This window comes from Pieris rapae, chromosome 2 (assembly GCF_905147795.1).
Source record: "Pieris rapae chromosome 2, ilPieRapa1.1, whole genome shotgun sequence".
NCBI classification, from domain to species: domain Eukaryota; kingdom Metazoa; phylum Arthropoda; class Insecta; order Lepidoptera; family Pieridae; genus Pieris; species Pieris rapae.
In genome coordinates this window covers 2,527,681-2,546,600 of record NC_059510.1, presented here as the reverse complement: position 1 = coordinate 2,546,600, position 18,920 = coordinate 2,527,681, and the positions used below count along the sequence as shown (strand labels likewise).

The following is an 18,920-nucleotide window of genomic DNA, read 5'->3' as shown; positions in this document are numbered from 1 at the left end:
ACCTAAGTCTAAAATAAGAAAAAAATGGTTATATAAACATAAAAAACTGTTATCACATGGACATGAACTTGTTGAAGCTATCGTAAAGTCAGTGCTGAATCTGTATATGAAACCATTTATTAACTTACCTATAAGAGTGTATTTTAAATGAAAAGAAAAATACTTAATACACTTACCCTTGCTTCATATTGCTTCTCTCGTATCTCGGATAACTCCGATCGTATGATCTCTCCAATATATTCTATCACCATCGTGTGTTTTTCTAGATCACGCGCCGCGTACAGTCCTAATCCTTGAATTTTTGACCTGTAATGTTTTTAGACGTTAAATTTATTTTTGTCATTTTTTATCGATTTAGAGAAGTCGGTCGAAGAGTATTGTAGAACTAGATTTCTAATTCAAAAATAAACAATCCATATCATTTAGCATGAGCATATGTATATCTGAAATAACCAAAACGTAATTTAGATTAAAAAAAATATACAGGTATAAAAATCTCAATGTAAATATAATTTAATTATTAAAACCTAAACATAACAATTAAATAGATCTTAAAGAGATCTTTAGAATTTCCTTATCCTACATAGTAATAATATAAATATTAATAATAAGAGAATTAAAACAAATTTAATGTTTAGCAGTCAGTTTACTTCTAACGCTGGCAGCATTTCCTCGCTATATTGCGATACTTAGTCGTTGAGCAACGAAAGCTCTTAACGAAAAAATATTTCTGATTAGCGATACTGCATCGCATATCTTTATTTAAATTGTACTGTATTAATGTTTATAATAAAAATCTAAAAAACTTACCTTGCCAAATACACATTATTCCTCCACTCCATTTTCATCTTCTTATATTGACTGCTCTTTGTATGCACAAATTGTTTCGAATAAGGGCAGGCAGGACTGTCCAAGGCCGTAGCGGGAGGCGGTTGGGCGGGAACCAACGAGCGAGTGTTACGTCTCCATACGCGAGCGCAACGAGCCTCGCTACGAGCACACCCGGATGGATTTATGGCCAAGCCGCCCTCCAACAACGCCGATCGACCGAACTTGAAGCGATAATCCGTGAGTGTCTCAATACCTATAATAATGAAAATTATTTATATCACTTCATAAATTTGTTTTGGAGCCTCATCTCCGAGATGGTAGGTTTGATTCTGTGCACCAATGTACTATCTTTCTCCCTGCGCATTTCATGGCTTGCATTAGACACAAAACTGCGTCTTGTGTCAGGCACAGGAGGCTGATCACCTACTTGTCTATAAGATTCACAAATGATCATGAAACATATCTCCCCTGAAATGTGACGCCTAGACCAAAAAAGGTTGTACCACTGTTTATTTTTTAAAGATCTGTTTCATTTACTTATTTCCAAATAATTTTATACAATTATAATAATGCTTTTATTATATGTATGTTTATATTATATTGATTTTAAAATTGTGTTTTTTTCTAGTTTCTTATATCGTTTTAATATTATTTTCCTTTAAGGATAGCAGTTCGATATTAATGTAAGTATTTTATTAAAAATTTATAGATTATTTTTACACGTCTAAGCTCTCGAAGGACGTACAACACTCTCATGGTTTTTGATAAATTATTAGACCGTATTCTATTTCAACCAAAGTTATATTTAATTTCAGTACATGTTGTATGAAGTATTAGATTAAGATGTTTTAGTTTTGTTAGACAAAAAATAAAACAATTCTTAAAGAAACTCGTAAGACGTGTTCGACGCCATGCCATTAAAGACGTTATTTTAATAACGTATTAAAGTATTGAAATAGGAATCGCAGCATATATAACTTTATAAATGATAATGACTTAATACTTTTTAGAAATTAAAACAGACAAACAATACAAAATATATGGTATAAAAGTATAAAATGACAATATCACATACCAGGTAAACTCTCCAATACCCTGACAACGGATGGCTCAGTGAGTCCGAATAAATCTTCTCCGGTCACATAGTTTGGCCACAGTTTTAAAACGCCATCTTCATTTCGACCCTCTCTTAATGTGGCTACAGTGTCTAGTACCTACAACAAACATTAACCACAGTCAAAGTCTTTGATTTACCCATGTTTGTTTTGCACCTGTGTCAAAGATATCTAAACATATAGCACCGTAAATATTGTTTTAGAATATAGACTAGCTATTATCCACTTTAATACGACCATAATCCCGAAATGGCCATTGAATGTTTTGGTGTAAATAGAAATTAATTCTTTATTTTATATATTCTTTAAAGTCCTAAACTTGTGCCTAAAGTATAATAAACAAAAAAATAACTTATGAAGTTGGATAAACCAAAGAAACAGAGGTACATGTCAGAGAGTAACACTGTGCGAGTGCCGAGAGGATTGGCGCGATTTGGAGGAGATCTTGGCCGAAAAATAAGTACACAAAAAATAATAATTAGGTATCTATCACCACAGATTAGGTATCTGTGGTGGTGTGGTCAAAGGGTGAGATAATAGAAATATAAATTAGTTTAACAGTAAAAGTATCTGAAATAAAAGACTATAATTATCATAAATTGTCCGGAACTCGGTAAGTGTAAACCTGGCCAAGCAGGTTATTATAGGTCTGAAGATGTTTAGTAAAACCGAACCTTAGCCCATGCAGCACGAGGTGTTGGAGCGCACATCTCATGGCGGGAGTCATCCTGAACCCGCACATGGAACTTGGGCCGACCTTCCTCTTCTGATATCCAGCACACGTAGCGGCAACGGCTGTTGGCACGATTCATCGACCAAAAGAAACGCACCTGACAAAGAAATCTATGATTGTATGTCTAGTTTTGTGCGAAATAATAATATTTTATATACTTCTTTTGGCGCGTTAGGGAAAATGATGAGAGTAATTTTTTACGATCATATACATGTAAATGATGTACAATTTAAATACTAAAAATCCTATGTCCCAGGTGGGGGGTGGGGCTGAAGACAATTCAATACCAGACAGTAGTAACACATGAAATTAAAAAAACCTTTAAAATGTCAAAGAATAAAGTTATTTAATGAATAACTCTAAACTAAAAAATTATGTCTTCAGAAATTTATTGTTTGACTTACGATTTTATATCCAATTGGGTAGATATAGTTGGGGGTGTGGAATGCAGCCAGTTGGTGCGGCAGCAAATGCCCTGGGCTGAGGAAGATAAGCCCGCCGACGCGGATTAGGTGGTTGGTGTCAGAGTGTAGCATCACAGAGGCCACCTGTCTCTGCTCATCTCGGGATATGTACACACGACGTTGGACGCTAAGGGTTGTCAGCTCGTTGTCCTTTTCATTCTAAATTATTGAAGTGGTATAATTAGTATTATATAAATAACAAAGTCTCATTAACGACGATATCGTTTAGTTTAGACGAAATATTGGTTATTTTGACCAAAATCAAAGGTCCCGGCTGAATTCTATTGTATAAGGTTCTTAACATAACAACGTCATCGGCTGTTACTATCAGTTTTTACGACCACATATGAGTTAGTCACTTCGATGTCGTTATAACAGATTTTGACTGTAATCAATTATACAGTCTACAATATTCTAGCAAGAAAAAGAAAGCGTTGTGTGTGTCCAGAGAGAGTGTAATATAACAAGGCAACTATAATGTATGTCTATGAATTAATTAAAATTCAATATATACCTTTGGAGCATGCGAAGCGCAGAAGGCCGTTTTGTTCTTGTAAAATACGCAATTGTCTTTCACAGCACATCCCAGATGGTAAACGCTCCCACAGCGGACTTTGAAACATCTCACAGTTGCTCCCAATCTTCTACAAACCGCGCAAGTTGCACTGGAGCCGGCGGCTAAAGCGTTGTCTACGTTCATGAGCGCTCCACTAACAGTCTCATACACGCCTTCAGACCAAAGCGCACAGTTCAGATGCACCCATCTGTCTACGTCTGAGTTCAGCAGTCTCGATACACCGTCTGCCACACCGTCCCCTTGAATTCCACACAGTTCGCACTTTCGGGAATCTTCATTTGTAACGGGCATTATAGCTACGCCTGTCCGGAACACCAATTCAGTAAGCTCTCTATCGGTCGGCCGTTTGTATTTAACGGGCGGACCAATGCATCCTGGAGTCCATAATTTATAACGAATACCTTTGAACTTTTCTTTCTCAACGCTTTGATTACTTTTTTCATCAGTATCGACACTCTTTAAGTCTTCGTCTAACGCGCTCACATCGTCACCGACTTCTTTCATCAATTCATCATTGTCTAACGAATCCATAAATGACAAATCCATTTTTTCATCTTTGATATCGGGTTTAATGTCGAATTCATCAGTTTCCATACTTTCGGTTGATGCTGTGTCAAAGTCATCGCGATCTTTAGACAGATTAGTTTCGATATCCGATTTGCTATCTTCCTTAATCGGCGTCTTTTTTCCATCAAGAATAATATTTGTTGGGCGCCACGCAAATCGTTCATAGCATTGTGTACTACAGAAATATAGCTCGGAGTCACTGTCACAAAGGATTTCCTCAGCGTTTCCCTTATTAGCTGCGAGAAGTGGAAACTCGGAAGCCTTAGCTCTGACGACTGAATCTAGTATAACAACATCGCAGTGACGGCAGAACTTAGCCGCTCCATTCAAAATGCTTTGGATATCAATAGGTGCTCCTTCTTTACCGTCTTTTCCTTTCGATCTATATAGTCCTAACTTGTGAGAAGGTGGTGTCGCAGTTCTTTCTACTATTTGATAGGCTGTTGGCGGTGGAATGTGCAGTATTCCTGCAAGTTCTTTAAGTACGCCTAGTATATCTTCAGCTGCTCCTGAAGTTAGGGTGAGGGTAACGGTAACGTTTTCATTACTCTCAGGATTACTTGGAGAGTCTTCCATTTTGGTTTTGACAATAGCGTCTACAGACTTCAACTGTTTGTGACCGTCTTCGTCGTCTTTCAACGACAATGGTTTGACACGAATAGGTATAGGAGTTATAATAGGAATAATAGGAGAAATTCTACCAGGTGCGAGCATATCTTCATCTTCCTCCTCTTCATCATCATCAATAAGTTTAAGTCCAGGAAATCTGTCATCTGATTCAAATTCAAATGCTTCAGGACTAGAACAACTAACAATTGTATCTGGAGTATCAGTGTCACGCTCTTTACAAATGAAGTCAAGCTTCTTATCTTCGGGATCTTCTTCAAATAGAATAGGTTGAAATTCTTGATCATAAAAGCCTCTTTGTGTCGACGCTGGTGGTTTCTCGGGTAACGGTTCTTCGTCGCCAAATGGCTTTGTGTTATAATAATCGGCAACATTTGGAATTCTAGCATTACCGAATTCACCTAACAAATCTCCTTTTAAAATGTCGTAATCCTTGTTTTTTAGTTTAGTTAAATCTCCAGATCCGAACAAAGGACAAACTGCAAAATTTGTTGTTAAAGATGGTTCCTGAATTTGCATAGGAGGTAAAAGGCGTAATTGAACCATTAAGTTATCAATGAAGGTATCGTAATCTTCTTCGTACCTCGAACCCTTACGAGGTCTTTTCTTTGCTGCAGCACTTATACCATTTTCAGCAGCAGCTTTTAAGTTCATTTGCATTTGCTTTCTTTTTTTCTGTTGATATTCCCTTCGTTTCCGTTTTTTCGCCTCAGACGGTGTTTCTGACGGATTTATTTCAGATGCATGATCCATTATCACACTCTCTGGGTACTCCTCTTTCATAGGTTGGTCAAGCTTTCCTTGATCCGATGCAGTTGATATTCCCGAAGTCGCAGACTGTTGGGAGCTTTCATCTAGAAGTTCCTTCTTAACATCCATAGGTGTGAATGGCCTATGTACGGGACTTTGCTGTGGAGGTAGTACTTCCTTTTTAATCATTTGTTGATGCAATAGTTGTTGGTTTTCTACACTCATTGGATACATTGGCATTGTCTTCATGGTTGGAGAACATTCGGGTATCGGTGTTGTTTCTTCTTTACTTAAAAGTTTCACGGGTTGTTTTCTAACATCCATCAAGGACTGCGTAGATGAGTGCATCATTGGCGACATCGATGATGTCGGAATAGATGTCAACGATCGACTCGTAAAAGGTTGACTAATACTAGTGATATGCCTAGGAGAGTTTTTAGGCATTTCTACCTCTTGTGTTAAAGATATAGTGGGAGGTGGAATAGATGGCCTGGCCAGTTGTGCTTCTAATGACGGAATAGTGCCTAAGGCTGGTGCCGTTCTCTGAATTGTCACAGTTCTTTGCGGTACGCTTACACTGGTGGTCGCGGTTGTTGTTTGTAATAGCTGTTTCAATAAAACATTTTGCGACTCATCATTCCTTTGGTTTGCATTTAGCTGTTGAAACGTTTTATTTGCTGAATTGTCAGCAGTGGTTATAGTCGAATTGTGGTCATCGGTCTCCATTGGTTCCGATTTTACTATTACGGACTCAACACTATGACGCTTTGTAGGTTGGATATGGCCTACAATCACCTCACTCTTTGGCTCATCCGTAGATTTTGATCTTTTCAAAGGTGAAGTCAATTGTGTATGCAAAAGTTTGGAAGAAGTAATGAAGTTAAGTGGTCCCTGTGTTTGTTTTAACTGCATCTGGTTAATGGCAGTACTAACAATATTGTGTGTACGGACGGTCACATTAGGGGCAGGCTCTTTATTAGTGATTATTGATCTAGAAGTCATAACCAGCGCTGGAGGTTGGCTGGAACTGATCGAATGTGGATTGAATTGCAGGTTACTAGTGTTGATTTGCCTGGCAGGTTGAAGCAATGTATTACCTAATATGCTAGTAGGTAACGCCTGAGATTTCTGGAAATTACTGATACTTGTAGTCACAGTGTTGTTACTATGAGAGTACAAAACCTGCGATGTATTTAAATTACTTTGAATTTTCGACAAGGCGGGCATTTGAATTTTTTGCGATTGCATCGATGTAGTAATAGTATCGTCTCCTGAATTAAACCCTTGACTTGTGATGGTTTGAGTTGTTATAAGAGGCGACTGAGCAGGCGATTTCATTAAATTACTTTGCATATTGACGCTTGGTGAGTTGATAGGAGACACTGTCGGTGATTTTCGCATTTGTCCCAATGTGGACAATGTATTTACGCGTGATCCAAAAGCTTGCGCCGCACTCATAGGCAATGGATCAGAAGACGAAATAGTTGTTGGGGATTTTTCAATTTTCTGAGGCGGAGGCGGCCTCGAAGCTGTCACCTCGACCTTTGAGGAAGGTAGAAGATTTTCATAGTTAACTTGTGTCGGAGTTGCATCAACTTTTCTGGTGACTGTTTGGGTGTCCACTTTCGACGCATTAGTGTTAAGAGAAGACATTATAGTTCTCAATTGCTGTGATACACTGGCCATGTTAGATGTCATTTCAGCCGGTTGTGATAAAGGCGACAGTTGGGGCACAGTTGCCGATTGCATATTGAGTCTTTCTTGTTCTCGTGCCTGAAATGTTGGCTGTTCCTGTTGTTCTTTATTAACTCGCTGAGGCGTAGGATTGTTATGCGGATGGTTTGGATTATGCATTGCAGCCTGAACAGTTTGTTTGTTCGGTTGCTGTTTACTTCCAAAGCTTTTCCCATCATCACCTATATTGTCGAGCATACATAACATATCCTCAAAGGATTCCACGTGTTTTGGATTACCTTCAGAGGTTTCTGGGTGTTCACGCATTGTAATGTCATTGAGATATCGCTCTTGAGACGGTGTCGGTGAAGGAATAGATATTTGAACAGACTCTTGGGCCAAATCAGATGAAATTTGCATATTCGAGCCTATAACCATTTCTTTAGTTTGATTAGCAATAGCTTTTATTGTCTTAACCACGTTGTCTTCGTGTTTGGCCTCCGACGATGTCGTATGTTCATTAGTTGCTTTATTGTATGGTAATAAAACATTGTTTTGTATATTATCTTCTGGCTTATCCTCATCATCACCCTCCATTATATTATCTGGAATTTTCTCTGGTATTGGATCCGGACTCTTAATGTCAGCTTTGCCTAGTAATAATGGTGTCCTATCAGTTAAACAGAGTGTATGAGGCAGCTCAGTTTGTTGGCTTATTTCATTTTCAATATCGATATCTCTATTGGAGTCCTTTAAAGTGTGTTTTGGTTCCTTTGCCGCTATATCCTGGGTCAAAGAAGAGAGCATAATATTATGCTGTGAAGTGGTTGATGTCGCCACCTGCTGTTCCTGTACATTTTCGGAGGTAACCGTACTGTCTGGAGATGCGGCGTCATCTTGAAAAATTTTAGCTGGCAAAGTAGCATCATGTGTTACGGACAAGCTTGACAATTTTGTATTGGAAAGAGACAATCCCATTGGTTTCTCAATTGTCTTAACAATTTTTTGCTTTAATTGATGTTGGGTCATGATCGTCACTGGAACCCTCGATTGTCCCGTCATAGTGTTGGAAGTAGCTAGAGTAATGACAGGATTGATACACGAACCCTTCGGAACATTGGAGGATATCACGCTTATTACAGAACTCATCGGCTTGTTCAATTGTTGAGAAGATAAATTTAACTGTTGATTTGTAATATTGACTGGGACTTTTTTTATTTGAGTTTTGGTTAGCCCACCGCCATGTCCTATACTACCGATAGGAACCGAGAGATTCTTTAAAACCGGAACCGAAATGGTCTGGTTCGCTATTGACACTGAAGCGACAGTTGCTTGAGAGACTTCGTTTATTATTTTAGTATTCGAATGAGGCGACAGAACAGTCGCGCTTAACATCGGTATACGGGAAATATTTGAGTTTTGAGGAGTGTTCACTAATTTATATTGTTGTAAGTTACTTGAAGGTTGTTTTGCGGTCGCCAAGCTTATAACGGCGACAGTTTTTGTCGTAGTTTCAGTTCTTGTCGGCATTTTCTCGTGCTGAATTTCATCTTCGGCCTCGTCTTCCGGTTTGCCACTATCGATGAGTTCTTCGAAATCCTCTTCAGTGGCGATGCGCTCTTCAGGCGAGATTGCACCTGGCTCGACCACTACTATATCGTCATCATCCATGTGCTGAACTAAATTTCCTATCTCATCGTCCTCTTTAGAAAAACTCATTCTAGCATCAGTAGAAGCGTAGTCCACACTTTCGGCAGAGTAAAGAACGTATTTCCTAGCCTCGCTGTGTTCTCCTTCCTCCTGGTGCACTTCGGGAGCGGCAGTTTTTCCAGAGAAACGCGGCCGTGGCGTTCCACGCTTCAGTATGGATATTTTGCTTGCGTGACCTCTCCGCCTGTCCTCTTCTTTGAGTGGCCATCCTGGGGCCCCACCGAAAAGACCCGGTTTGAAGTATCTATATCCGGGGGGGATTGGCGCCATGTGGTGATGATGACCACCTCCATGATCGTGATGAGGTGCCGGGGAGGCTGCCGGCGAAGCAGAAGGCGTCGGGGTACGAGCCACGTGAGGCGAACGGGCCACTGATGGCGAAGCCGGAGCCCCACCCATTGGGCTGTATTGCTGACGTTGAAGCATTTGCTGTCGCTAAAAATAAGATACATTAATTATAATAAGACAGACGTTAGTTTTTACGTATGTTACTGTATTTGAGTGCGTATAAGAAATCATAGAGTTTAAAAAAAAGTACAAACCGCCAATTCATTTGAATTATTCCCGGGAGACGGTAGCGGTTGAGGACTGCCCAAGGGCGACGTTTGCTGCCGTGAACCGAACGGAACGCCAACTCTCATTCCTAAAAAAAAAATACTTTGCTATAAACGGTGAAAACAATAGAGTACGTATGAGCAATAAACAACATCGTACCTGCCAACAATATAGAAAAATAAAATTTACGAAATAATATGTATTTGAATATTTAATACCTTGCTGGTGATGAGGAGGCCTTGCGAATCTAGTCGGTAGCGGAGAACATCCTGGTGCGGGCCGAGAAAATCTCCCAGACGAATAATCGTTCTATAAAAGAATAGTACATATAAATAAATATTAAAAATAGTAAAAATTTAAATTGGACTATCGAATGTGACCCTTATTACATACATTTTGTAGCTGCGGCGAATGTGATGTCACCGGGCTCTGTATTTGTGATTGTTGATAAATCTGTAAAATACAATTATTATTAATCATCCATTTTTCTTTCTAAAATTCACAGAAAAGAGTGCGGCTTGACATAAAATTATTATAAATTAATGTTCAAAATGTTTTTAAAACTCGTTCGTGTATTTGACATACCGCACTTGTACTTATATTCACTACAATCAATTCATTAAACAAAGAGAAAATCTTGCGAAAGTAAGTACCTGAGGACTGCGACTAGGAGTAGGCAACTGAGGGCTCGTTCTTTGCGCTTGCAGTTGCTGCAAAAAATGTTGCGGAGACATAGACGATTGCATAGGTGATTGCTGAGTATGCAAAGGAGATTGTTGTATATGCATTGGCGACTGTTGGGAATGCATTGGACTCTGTTGTGGATGCATCGGGCTTTGTTGAGGATGCATGGGACTCTGCTGCGGATGCATGGGACTCTGCTGTTGATGCATCGGACTCTGCTGCGGATGCATTGGACTTTGGTGAGGATGCATCGGCGAATGCGCAGTCATCTGATTCTGAGCATGAAGTGGCGACTGTTGGTGTATCGGCGATTGTTGGGGATGCATTGGACTTTGCTGAGGATGCATCGGGCTCTGTTGGGGATGATTTACCGATTGAACATGCATGGGTGACTGCTGCGAATGCATCGGAGATTGTTGAGTATGCATCGGAGACTGAGTCGACGAATGCAGTGGAGATTGAGAAGTGTGATGCAACGGAGATTGTTGCGAGTGTAAAGGCGACTGCATCGGCGAGGTGAGGTGGTGTAGGGGAGATTGTGGAGCTATCGAGTGCAGTGGAGATTGCGAGTGAGGAGATTGTACATGAAGAGGAGACATGGCCGGTCGCGATCCCGCAGGACGCGGCGTTTGACTGCCCGGATTCATCTGGTTGCGAAGTTGCTGTTGTCCGAACACTATACCGCCAACCGATTGAGCGCGATCTTGCACTCCAGAAAGTTGTCTGACTAGCTGTTGCTGTGACGCTCCAGTCTGTTCTATAACCAAAGTTCGAGCTCCTTGTAGTATACGGCCTTGAGCATTCAGCGGTGACGTCACCAAGCCTATTCTTTGTTGTTGCAATGGTTGCCCGTCAGCAGTAAGAAGCGTTTGTTGTGTACGTATAAGCGTCTGCTGTTGTTGTTGCATTCCAGAGCCTTGAAGCCCAATCTGCATTGGTCTATTTATCGTTTGCTGTTGTATTTGTTGGGATTGGCCCATACCCTGATTTTGATTAAAGGTATTCTGATTAGCAGTTACTTGTTGATTTATAACTGTCTGCTGAGTCAATTGGGGATTGTTTTGACGCTGTTTTGTCTCGTATTCCTGTAAAAAATTGATATTTAGTTCTAATCTTTGTTGTTTGTTTTATAAGTAATAATAGATTTCATACCTGAACGAGCATACTGTGCTGCCTCGCTTGCTTTCTGGCCGCCTCTAAATGCTTTTGTAATGCCGATTGTTCGGTGGACACTCGCTGTAGTTCTTGAGCGTCGTTCGGCATCAATTCGTTTCCGGACTTTCTTAATTGACGCTGCTTACTATTCAGCGACTGAAACGTTACGTGGCGCTATGTACACATCGTAAAACCTAAGTGAACCCAGAGACCCGTTAGTTTACAAACATTCGGTTATCACAAGTGAACTAAATATTTGACAATACCTGAAATGAGGAAACGTAAAACCGGGAGTCGGAGGAGGCTACCACGCGACTACAAAGCACACGAACACGAAAGCTCACTACGGCGCACTCACCTTGCGTATCTTGCGGAGTTTTTGTACTTCCGCTTCGTAGTAGCGCAGCTGATCCGCTGCGTAGGCGTTGTAGTTCTTGAGCCACTGTTCGTAGAGCAGCCGCGCGTGATGGTCTGCTTCGGAGACGGGGCGTTCGGGGGGCGGCGGCGGCGCAGGAGGCGGGACCCCCGAGTAAAGGGGCGCGGGTGCGGGGGGCGGCGCCTGAGTTGCGGCCGCCCCCAGCGCCGACGCCCCCCACTCCCCACCCTCGCGCTCCTGCTCGCGCTTCTCCTGCTCCAACAGCTCCTCCAGAAGCAACGGTTGCTCCTGGTTTACGTTCTGATGGTTAAATGTTTGCTTTCATATCGCTTCTCGGCCGCGGTGAGCGTCACTTCATGACGATTCTCTGTTCGCGGTGTACTACGTACAAGGGAGGTGACTTTTCCTCGCGACGACTAGGTACTTTAGTTTACATTACATTTAAATCATAATGCACTTTTTCTATATGGCAAATGTATAACGATTATAATATACAAAAAAAAAATATTCGTATTATATTATTATAAAAATAATTTTATTTGTAAATAATTATTTGTTTTACATTCCACGAGCGTCAGGCTTTTAGTTGTCTATTTTAGTTATAGCAAAAGGCGAACATTCAATACTACAAGAAATATAATTTAACTACATTATACTATAAATTAGGTGCAATGTTGCGACATTCAAGTACGACATTTATCTTTAAAGTACTTCTAATGCTGTGTAACTTATATTTAGTGCTAACATAATATGTACTAAGATTTCTAGAGCAAAATAATTGTTAACATAATTTATTGTGACGTAAACTAGGCAGCGGGAGCTTAAGTATGAATATTGTAAAGGAAAATGTGTATATCTAACATAAACTTGTAAATTAGGTTTATTTTACTTTAAAACATTGGCAATATCTCGTATGAATACAAAAGTTAATTCATAAAAACACAAGAAGCGAAACGAACTTTTCTGCAAATATTTAAACATGGGTATACTTTAATTTTCTAAAGTTGTTGCCACCACCGCGCAATGTGACGTAACTAATACATCTTCAACATGTATCGTATTACAGTTTTATTAATTAATTAGTAATTTATGAGCAAGTTAGTGTAGATTAGGGAAGATGCTGAAAAGGTACAAAGGTTAGTAGTAAGCTTGCGTGCAAATAGCTCTGAGAAGCGCTAAAGATTAGCAGTGTCAAGACCCTCTAAGTTGGAAGGAAGGAGGGAAAAGTTTAAGGAACACCTAAGTGCAGTCAGTACTACGAGGTGAATTTTCTCATTTGTGAAGTGTCTTTATATATTTGTGAGCTTAGGGTAATTTTTATAACATTGTCAAATATTTTTTACACTTGAAGAACCAACTCAAAAATCCAACCAACTAAAAAACAAAACAACATAAAACATTTCATTATCAGTTTATATGCTACTTATTATTTTAAATGTTAAGATAACTTTACATGTAAATGGTATGACATATAGTGTGAACGTGTTTTGTGAGGTGTTATGTGAGGGTTTTAGGGTGTATAGGGGCGAGGGCTGACCTGCAAGAGCAGCGGGCGACGCGGCAGCCAGTCGGGCCACGCCTCGCACATCTCATACGCCATCTGATGCCACAACCAATCACCGACATGCAAACAACACGCATGTATCGCCTAAATGTTCACTACAACACTCAATGACACCTATCTGGTACGTACGTGCACGTACGCGTCTATAAAAACTTGCGTACACCTTCATACAATATTTGCGTAATTAAGTGAAAATAACGGGCATTACCTAACAAGCGAAATAATGACGACTAATATTTTGAGTGTTGTAGTATATTGTTACAATTTCTGTACATCTCGTCAAAAACTTACAGGTTCACTTTAAAGAACTTTCACAGACATGTATAGGAAATGTCATGATAACGCAAACAAGATGTACGGAATTTATAACCATGCACATCCTTTTTACTTGTTGACATGGAACAAGCAATTCAACTTATACAATTTACCTCCACCAAAGCACAAACAAATTAATTGCTCTGGATATACGCTCCACACAAAAATACTGCAAGGCGATCAAATTTAAGCGAATTCATGAAATTTGGTGATTCACAGTTACGATATACTGAACTTAGTTTTATAAATATGAATCACCTATTATACTGCATACAATAAAAGCAGTTGAATTTGTTATAATGAAATTCAACCCTAAACATTAAAATAATTACATGCACGATAGTCCACCAACAATTATTAATATACGTTAAATTTCGAGGTTAAAGTTTCTTTCTAATATAAAGATATTCCTAAATAGATTTTCGGTTACAATATAATGCATCTCATAACATTTTTATATTAACGGTTTTTTAATTATAATATATTAATTATTTAAACTTAACAGCCAATAAAATCGATTAGGAAAATCTTCAATTTTTAAAAGGATTACTTAATACTATCAATCTTGACCATTCATGAAGTTTATTTTTTATCCCTAATTATTATATTTCTTGAGTTATTCTAATAAAATATTTAGAATTATCAATTTCTTCCTTTCCGAAAAATATGTTTTACTAGATTTAAGTTATAAATAAAACTAATGCAAACCTTGAAGAGTATAGAACCTTCCAGTTAAGTATCCTGTATTGATCAATAATATTTTAACCACCTAATTTACATTGAAATTCATAAATGGCCAACAGCTCGACTAAATACATGTTAAAGTGTTACGTACCTGTTGAGGGTAAGGCGGTGGTGGCTGATGGTGCTGAGATAGCGGTTGGTGCTGATGCTGCAAAGGTGCTGGCGTCGATGGGGCGGAGCCCGTGGGTCGTACGCCTGGGTATGGGGGCGGAGCCGCACGAGCTGATTTAATTGTAGAGTCAGTTAAGACTTTAATTACGTCTTTTTTTTACATTATTAGTCATTTAAAGAAAAACACTTTTTTAACGGATTGAAGTTATGTATTATTGTAAACTTATAATTATTTAAACATAATTTTAAATTTAACCGACGTTTCGCGTGCTTTACAGCGTCCGACGGTGACTGAAGACAAAAGGTATTGAATGTCAAAAAAGTATCACAGCTGTAGAAAATGTATTATTATTATTCTGTATTTATTACCCGGATAATCCGGGGCTATGTGTAAAAGTTATGTTAATAAAGACAAATCTATTATAGGTCATCTTTATCAATATTAATAACGACAACTAATATTAGCATTCGTGTCCTTTTTCACGTTTTTTACATTGAAGCGACCTTTTCCGGTGTACGTGAATAATTTAAGTCTTTTTTGATTCGCGTTCGCTAAAACTGACAAACGTGCCAACTGTCAATCCAATAAGTTGTAAAAACAAATTATACTTAGTTACGGCTCGACTCTGAATCTTACTCTAATTGTCTTAAAAAAATCATAATTCATTTATTCAATTTAGATGCGTCTTAGGGCATGCTTATAAATGTCAAATACGTTTACAAAATTCGCAAAACTACGCTTAAGTTTTACTATTTTATTATAATATAACCTTGATTGAATTCTGAATAAAATTTTTAAAGCCATTAATTATCAAGTAATCTCTTACTCTAGTGGTATACGAGTACGTACCGGAATGCGGCAAGGCCGTGAGTAGAACTGATCTATCGTGACGTACAACGCCCACAGCGCCATCTGCTCCTAGCAATTTGGTGCCGGGTGCTATGGACCGGCCAGCCGCCAAAGCGGCTTGCACTTGCGCTGTCATTGCGCTGACTATACTTGCTGCGCTTGCGCTTGTTACCCCAGAATTACCCTGAATAATAATTGATGTTCAGATTTTTACTTCAAAAAAGCATTATCAGTTTGACTTGTGATATTTTAAGAATGTCAGAAGGGCTGGCAGCTACCTCAGACAAAGAATAAGTCTAGCTATTCAAAGGAGAACGCTGCCAGTATCTTTGGAACTTAAGGGACTCCTTTTAATAATATATTGTTTTTTTGTGGTTAAAAATATTATTATCTGATTGGCCTCATTTTAACATATACATATAGTATTTGAGAAGAAATGAATATTAGATTATCTATTTCGACTATCAAGCATTTGTACTAAAAATCGTAAGTATTCTTATGTATTACAAATATGTCAAACAAAAATTATGTCCAAATAAGGAACCAGTACAAGTTTTATCCAAACCGGTTCAGTAGTATGTAATATGGGTATCACCGCATTTCTGGAGGGGACAAACATAATAATTATATACATCGGTTAACTTGTGTGAATGTGGGAGGTATTCTGATATAGATTTTCTTCTTACTTTTTGGGATATGTATATACATAATAAAATACCTGAGCAAAATGCATGGGGTGTGATGAAAACTGTAGCTGTGGTCTTGCACCATCAACGAGCAATGGCCTCGCGCCTTGAATTTGTCTTTGCTGCTGTTGCTGAAAAAATAACACAATTATTAATATTCTTGGAGATACGGGGCCGTTTAAGTATTACGTAAGCACAATTTTTTTATAATAGGAGGGCAAACGAGCCTGCGGGACGCCCAAAAAGGCAGTCGATAGACACCCATTTTTGGTGGGTGCGTTGCCGGCCTTTAAGTGGGAGGGGTCTCTTTGATATTTTTATTTGGTGATTACGTGAACAGTAACTATTAACATTGTCTATGCTAGAAAACTAAAAATAACGATCAAATCCACAGGTGTTAACACCAAGACAAGAAGTGTGATATTGCCTTTATTGTTTGTACTTACAAAATAGTGCTTGGTATAAACTTTTATACCAAGAATAAAAACGAACAAAAAACGCTATTGTTTCATGAGCCAAAAGCGCAGTTCATTATTACAACACGGTCTGATAGTTGGATGAATTTTTGAACATCACTGAATGCAATTTTTTTCCTAGATTTGCTAATTTAGCTTACAACAATCAAAATAATTAGATACTTGTCAGGAAATGCTTGGATTATAAATAATAGTTACTGTTATATTGTCATAATTTGCTTTGTTCTCTTGGAAGTGTTGTGAATGTAATATAATGGAATGTAATGTAACGGTGAATGTGGTAAATCACAGAACAGATTTTATTTTATTTTTACTTATGTAACTTAAATGACGTTGTGGTTTCTGACATTTTCTTTTGAATTATTGTATGTAAAGGGAGGATAAAACTTGCTGAGTTTCTTGCCCGTTCTTCTCAGAACAAGACCTCCTGGTAGTCTTGCGAAGGGATGGCGTAGTTTTGCTCTTTCGCGAATTTTGTTAAAGTTTTTGACATTCATAAGCATGCCTTAAGTCGCATCTAAACTGAATAAATAAATGTTGATCGATTTGATTGATTGATTGATATAAGGAAGTGTTATGAGTTTTGTGAGTATCGAGTTAATTGACCTGTTAATTTTTATTATTGCTTTCGTTATAGACATTTCTCCACTTCTTACTCGTGGGGTCGACGCGCCATCTTGACAGGGCGTTCAGGGAACGCAGGTAAGTGGTTCAGGATTCAGAAGTAGTGTGGTGATGAGAGGTTGGACCAAGTTGGGTCAAATACATTGCGTTTAAAAAGAGATCGGTGCCCTGAACCAACCGCTCGATATAGTTTAAGCCGAAAAAAATGTTATTTGTAGTAATAAAAGGAATTAATTTAAAGTAAATATTGAACGATGGGACGATGTCAACATCGATAGTGACGATATTTTGAAGTAGTCTTCAAATACACAAATATTTCAAACATAACTGCATTCCACCCTGTATAATAGTACAAATACACAGCACTCTATACAATTTCCAGTATAGTTATATACCTGTACTCCAAACATCTGTGAGAACACCGGTCGCTGCCAATCACTTTCCGATTTAGTCTCCTCTGATTCTGGCTTCACTTCCGCTTTGATCGCTTGCATGGCAGACTGAAATATATAATTCATGTAAATTTAGTTAAAAACTTATTTATTATTAACTTTGGATCAAAGAAACTTCATCACGTGACTTGTCGATGATATAGAGAGAAGTACCAGATTCCCGGTGGCATCGAATTGTAATTTGTTTTTGTGGGTTGTCAGATGCATTCCTGCCATAGAGTGGACACAGATAAAAGATGTCGGATATCAAATAGAGTTTATCTATTATATATTATACTCCCTTATTATATATTATATTCCCTACAATTACTAAAATTCCCTATAATATCCCTATACCGTTGCTATCATCGCTAGGAGGGACTATGCCTTTTTGGCGTTATGGAAACACGCTAAGAGAAACGACACGACAAGCTACACTAAAAAAAACGAGTAAATTCGACGATTTTAGCGAATAAGCTAGTGCGTAGCCGACCTTTTAAAAATTGATACGCTCTTTTCTTGAAGGACAAGTCGAATTGGTTCAAAAGCTGGTAACCACATAGTGGTGGTGAGCGGCAAAACTGCCTTAGAAAACGCTCATTTTGTGGATCGATACGGGTTATTACACATGCAGTTTACATTGCAAAAAATATATTATGCAGCCTTCGATCTTGAAAATGTCGGTCCCTTAGACAAAAAGGCTTAAACTTATCTCAACCCTACAACTGTTTATTTTTTGTCGCGTGTCTTTTCCCAACTTTTACTTGAAACTGGCATCAGTTAAAACTATTGCTATTAAAAAAACACCAAACAAAAATAATATATAACCTAGCTAAATGGAAATATATATTAAACATAAAAAACAAACCTAAATTTTTTAAAAACATTTTTAACAATTTTCTTACCTGCAAAGCGATCTGTTGGCTCTGCGTGATCACTCTTTGTACGCCATCTTGGAATTGTGATTGTACTTCTGTCTTCATTTCAACAACTTCGGACTTCACTTCCACCACTTCAGATTTAATTTCCGATTTCGTTTCCAATTTTACGGTTTGAAGCTCGCTTGTCATTTTCGTATCAGATTTTTGCTCCATTTCCGTTCTGTGAATAAAATTATTTAAATAAATAAAATCAGTGGCGCTACAACATTTTTTTGGTCTCTGATTTCTGTATCAGTTTCACGATCATTAGTAAATAGGTGATCAACCGACTGTGTCTGAAGCACGCCGTCGACTTTTTGGGTGTAGGACATGTCGCTTTCCTCATGATATTTTCCTTCACCGTTTGACTCTCATCTCTAT

General features: G+C 38.4%; 1 protein-coding gene across 12 annotated transcripts in view; it reads right to left on the bottom strand.

Moving 5' to 3' along the window:
- LOC110995177 (histone-lysine N-methyltransferase 2C) overlaps positions 1 to 18,920 on the bottom strand; it is a 40,183-nt gene that overhangs the window by 1,237 nt on the left and 20,026 nt on the right. For 8 of the 12 annotated variants that reach the window (XM_022262215.2, XM_045631836.1, XM_022262220.2 and 5 more), the window contains 18 exons: positions 18,525 to 18,720; positions 17,584 to 17,688; positions 16,121 to 16,219; positions 15,403 to 15,586; positions 14,533 to 14,663; positions 13,356 to 13,418; positions 11,801 to 12,118; positions 11,440 to 11,598; positions 10,257 to 11,372; positions 9,997 to 10,056; positions 9,822 to 9,912; positions 9,591 to 9,691; positions 3,658 to 9,483; positions 3,084 to 3,302; positions 2,621 to 2,776; positions 1,907 to 2,045; positions 811 to 1,084; positions 177 to 306 (listed from right to left, as the gene is read on the bottom strand). In XM_022262215.2, coding sequence (XP_022117907.2) covers positions 177 to 306; positions 811 to 1,084; positions 1,907 to 2,045; positions 2,621 to 2,776; positions 3,084 to 3,302; positions 3,658 to 9,483; positions 9,591 to 9,691; positions 9,822 to 9,912; positions 9,997 to 10,056; positions 10,257 to 11,372; positions 11,440 to 11,598; positions 11,801 to 12,118; positions 13,356 to 13,418; positions 14,533 to 14,663; positions 15,403 to 15,586; positions 16,121 to 16,219; positions 17,584 to 17,688; positions 18,525 to 18,720 — 9,367 coding nt within the window. The remainder of the gene's footprint in view (positions 1 to 176; positions 307 to 810; positions 1,085 to 1,906; positions 2,046 to 2,620; positions 2,777 to 3,083; positions 3,303 to 3,657; positions 9,484 to 9,590; positions 9,692 to 9,821; positions 9,913 to 9,996; positions 10,057 to 10,256; positions 11,373 to 11,439; positions 11,599 to 11,800; positions 12,119 to 13,355; positions 13,419 to 14,532; positions 14,664 to 15,402; positions 15,587 to 16,120; positions 16,220 to 17,583; positions 17,689 to 18,524; positions 18,721 to 18,920) is intronic. The other 4 variants (XM_022262216.2, XM_022262221.2, XM_022262222.2 and 1 more) reach the window with 4 other exon arrangements.